Source organism: Myotis davidii, unplaced genomic scaffold (assembly GCF_000327345.1).
Source record: "Myotis davidii unplaced genomic scaffold, ASM32734v1 scaffold58, whole genome shotgun sequence".
In the NCBI taxonomy this organism is placed as follows: domain Eukaryota; kingdom Metazoa; phylum Chordata; class Mammalia; order Chiroptera; family Vespertilionidae; genus Myotis; species Myotis davidii.
Window position 1 is genome coordinate 47,886 of NW_006289754.1, and position 5,253 is coordinate 53,138.

General features: G+C 37.4%; 1 protein-coding gene across 1 annotated transcript; it reads right to left on the reverse strand.

Moving 5' to 3' along the window:
- Nucleotides 1-4,036: 4,036 nt before the first annotated feature.
- LOC102763305 (olfactory receptor 52B4) lies at nucleotides 4,037-4,996 on the reverse strand. Its single transcript, XM_006762355.1, has one exon. The coding sequence runs from the start codon at nucleotides 4,994-4,996 to the stop codon at nucleotides 4,037-4,039; it is 960 nt and encodes a 319-aa protein (XP_006762418.1).
- Nucleotides 4,997-5,253: the final 257 nt, after the last annotated feature.

The following is a 5,253-nucleotide window of genomic DNA, read 5'->3' on the forward strand; positions in this document are numbered from 1 at the left end:
TATCTGTGTTTTATTTACCCAACTAAATATTATAAGCTCATTGAGTTTAAAAATATTGTATACATGTCTATGTTTGTGTTTTATTTATTTTAAAAATATTTTATTAACAGACAGCTGTCAGTCTTTTCTATGTATCTATGCCTCTGGTGAAAAAAGATAATCAGAGGCATGGATACATGGACGAGACTGACAGAGGTCAGAGGGGAGGGGGATATGAGAGGACTGGATGAAAGAAGGTAAAGAGATTAGCCAAAGAACACATATGCATAGCCCATGGACATAGACAACAGTGTGGTGATGGCCAGAGGGAGGGGAAGCGGAGGCTGGGTAGAGTGGGTAAAGGAGGGGGAGAAAAGGGGGACATCTGTAATAGTGTCAACAATAAATTAAAAACAAAAAACAAAGAAACAAACAAAAAATAATAGGAAGATGGCGCCTGAGGGTGATATGGGATATTGATTCAGGACTGTGACTGAGGTAGTTGACCCTCCATTTCTCTCTTTGGGGTCATGCCACCAGATCTCTATGACTACCAGATGCCCTGGACCACCTTCCCTCTTTGTGAGCTCTTGGTGAGTTCCTGAGAGCAAGCTCCTGTGCAGTGACCCGTTAGGACAGCACCTGGTATTCTGGCAGACTCTCTCCTCTTCCTGTTGAGTTCCTACCAGTTTTCACTGCCTGATGCTATGCAGACTCCTCTTCCTAGCCCTAGTGCTCTGGGTTGGGGGTCCTGGCATGGGGTTGAGTCCCTGTGCTCCTCAGGCAGTACTTTTATAGCCAAGATATCCCTCTGGCTCCTCAGTCACCACATATGGATTTGGGGGCCAGCCCTCTTCACATCACTGCCCTTCTTACCAGTCTCTGTGTAGCTTCTTTAATAAATCCTTGGATGTAATGGTCCTGTTCAGCTGTCCTTCAGTCATTCATTTAGGTTCATTGCTCTATAATTTTGCTATAAATCTGGTTTGGCACCTGGATGTGGTGAGGGTAGCTTCACCTACTCTGTAGCCATCTTGAAATCTCCACAATGATATATTTTTATGTGAACAATATATTTCAAATTATGAATGTCTTTTAAAAAATATATATATTTTATTGATTTTTTACAGAGAGGAAGGGAGAAGGATAGAGAATTAGAAACATCGATGAGAGAGAAACATCAATCAGCTGCCTCCTGCACATCCCCTACTCGGGATGTGCTTGCAACCAAGGTACATGCTCTTGACCGGAATCGAACCTGGGACCCTTCAGTCCGCATTGGCCTGCGGCCTGAGCCAAACCGGTTAGGGCATGAATGTCTTTTGAAATAGTCCATCAGGGGATTCTTTCAAATGGTTCCCAATGTTAATAAAATTGTCATAAACATAATAATTCATGAGTCTTTGATGGTGGTCTATTATATTTACTTATGTTTTATATAGGAGAGATTATTGAAATTAAAAAATTATATTTAACTTGTTCCTGATCAGGTATAATATGTACAAAGTGTTAACAAAATACACATTATATATACTAGGATTGTTTAGATTTTTAAATAAAAAAATTACTTGATCGGAAAAAAGATATGACCTTATAATCAATTATCAAAAGTTAAAACAGAAACAAGAAGACAAATAAATAACCCAACTGTTGGAAATATCAGTCAAGATTTTTAGAATTTTGTTAAAAATAAATAACATATTGTTAAGATACTTGAATGTTTAGCAAGATAATAGGAATTAGGATCTTGAAAGTATTCAAATGTTATTATACATCTAAAAACATTATTACCTAAAAAGATGTACTTACTGGATGGGTTTAAACAATGGATTTTTAAAAAAAGAAGACAGGATTAGGAACTGGGAGATAGATTAATACAAATGACAGAAACTGAAGTGAAAGGAAGAAAAAGAGAATCACAAAAATGAGCATAAGACAAATGATAGACACAGTCAAAATATATACACTGAGTAGCCAGATTATTATGACCACCTGATGTTTGTAGGCAAATTAGCTATAATATCGCGCTGAAGTTGCTAGAGGGCCAGACCATTATAAACGTCTGAATAGCACAACATACCCAAGTATCGTTGCTGATCAAGTTCATCCTATCATGTTGAAGGCATATCCCAATGGAGATGGCTTCTTCCAAGACAATGCGCTATGCCACAGTGCTCATATTGTGCAGGAGTGTTTTCAGAACATGAGGGAGACTTTACCTTGCTTAGGTGGCCCCCACAATCACCAGATCTCAATCCAATTCAGCATTTGTGGGACGAAGTTAAAAGAGCCATCAGGCAGCTGGTTCCACAACCATCAGATCTCACAGAACTGGACAGTGCTATTTATCAGAGTGAAATAAGTCAGAGTGGATACATGGAACAGATCGGCAGCTGTCAGAGGGGAGGACACCATAATCCCTTATTATGGTGTCAGATTCCTCGCATCACCTTTCAACATCTCGTGGAGTCAATGCCAAGAAAAATTGCCACAGTATTGAAGGCAAAAGGTGGCCCAACGAAGTACTAATGGGGTGGTCATAATAATCTGGCCAGTCATAATAATCTGGCCACTCAGTATACAAGAATAATTGTAGTTCCAACCAGAGAGAAGCTGGGAAAAAATATTCAAGAAAATAATAACAGAAACCATCCAAAGTGAATGAAAGCTATAAATTCACAAATTCAAGAAGGTCAGAAAAACTCCAAGAAGATATATGCAAACTATCCACAGATGGATATATTATTAATGTTCTTAAAAAAAAAAGACAAAAAAAGCCAGCTATAAAAGGTACATTACATTCATAGGAGCAAGAGTAAAACTTTCAAGTCAGTTCTTAATACAAAAGATAGAAATAAAAAGTACTTGATGAACAATTTTGAAGTTCTAGGAACCCCTGCCAAATTAAAATTCTATACCCATGAAATTATCTCTTTCAAAATTAAGACTAACAAAATAAAAATGTTTCCACACAATCAAAACCTGAGATAATTACTCTCTTGTATTCCTATACTAAAGGAAATATTGATCAATGGTGTTTGAACATACTTTTTTTTAAAAAAACAAAAAACCTTTAACTTATTCTTCTTTATGCGGACTGTATAAGTATTAGAAAATTCAGACTAAAATTATTATAAAATCACCTATACCTTATAACCCAAGTATAGTCACCCATTCATACAATTTTAGCATAGATTGATGTGTGATGTTTAGATTAACATATTATTTTAAAATTCCATCATATTTAACTGATTGATCTGGGACATACTTGTCTCACAAATATAATGTGAATATATTTCCATCAGCAAACATATAAACCCATATTATTACCTCTTACTACTCTTTTATATTGTAAATTATAGATGTGCCATGGTTGATTTAACCTAGTATGCACTTTTGTTAACCTTGATAACATTTGTTACATAGTAGTGTATTTTCTGTTTAATACTTGATTAGTATACTTTTTTTGTGTGTACTTTATTTGGTCTCATGTTGAATATTTTCTTCTAAATAATTAACAACATAAATAAAAATTTTACAAACATAAGCATTAATGAACTGTTTTGTATTTTAAAAGAGAAGAAAAATATATTTACATGAATACTCATTTATGCTAAAAGTATAATGGTAAATTGAATATATATGACATATGTAATATATACATTTCATAATAATCTGTCTAAAAAAATATATGAGGATCTGATATAGGGATGAATGGCTGGGAAAATGTCCTAATGAGAGGAATAAAACAAGTGCTGGCATTCAAAGCATAGAATACCCCAGTATAGTTTAACAATTTTCCAGGGAAGGCCACTCTCCACTTCATTGTATTCTAACCTCTCGTCTAGGAGTAGAAAGGTGAACTGATCTGAATTCTATGAGAACGCTAAGTAAATTCAAGGCTTTGCAAGAAACATCCACTAACATATCACTCATACAATTGCTCTAAGACAACTTGACACAGAGACGTTTGACTAGTATCTCTACTGGACCTCTCCATATCCTGATAAATAATGTCGCCTCAAGCCTGGTGGGAATTATTGAGAAAAGGACAAGGTTAGTTTCTATTATTAAAATCATTTCTGCTTTGGAAGCAACAAACCACCAGGTCCCGAATCTGCTTGGTCTTAATGCCATAAATGATGGGATTTAACATAGGTGGAATGAGAGTATAGACATTGGCCAGCAGAACGTGAATGTGGAGTGCAATGTGGCGCCCAAAGCGCTGCGTGAGAACCGAGAAGATCCCAGGTCCATAGAAGAGGATGATGACACAGATGTGGGAGCCGCACGTGTTGAGAGCTTTGTGTCGAGCATCTCGCGATGGGATGTGGAAGACAGCACGGAGAATAAGCATATATGAAACAAAAATTAGCACAACATCTAAGACTAAGGTTGACATTAGGACAAAAAAACCATACCAAATGTTTACTCGTATGTCATTACAGGAAATTTTGGCCAAGACAATGTGCTTACAAGTGGTGTTTGGGATGGTGTTGCTTTTGCAGAAAGTAAGTCTTTTTAGAAGAAATATAACAGGGAAAACTGTACCATAACTTCTCAGAAAGATTATCGCACCGATTTTTCCAATCAGCACATGTGTAAGGATAGCTGTGTATCTCAGCGGGTAGCATATGGCAATGTAGCGGTCAAATGCCATCACCAGCAGGATCCCTGACTCAGACATGAAAGTGGAAGTGAGAAAGAATACCTGAGCGATGCAGCGATTCAGGGAGATCTCCTCAGCATGGAACCAGAAGATGGCCAAGGCCTGAGGTACTGTGCACATGGAGAGGACAACATCTGCTCCGGCCAGCATGCTGAGGAAGAGGTACATGGGTTCATGGAGACTACGCTTGGTGAGGATAATGAAGATGAGTAAGCTGTTCCCAAGCAAGGCGATGGCATAGGAAATGAAGAAGGGGATGGAAATCCACATGTGCTGGTCCTCAAGGCCAGGGATGCCCAGCAAGCGGAAGACTGTGTGGCTAACACCAGTGTGGTTTAAGGCAGTCATGCTCGTGGAAATCTTTTAAGACCTTGTCACCTATTTACAGAGACAGAGGAAAATTCGATTATCTGTATATTTTTCTGTTTTCTGTACTTACAATTCTGTCTTTGCCAAAATGTCTTACAAATGGAGTCATGCTGTATGTATCCTTTGCAGTCTGGGTTGCTTCACTTAGCCTAATGCATTTGAGATTTTTCTATGTTATACTTGTATTAGTAGTTCATTCCTTTTCATTGCTGGCAATATTCCATTATATGGATGTA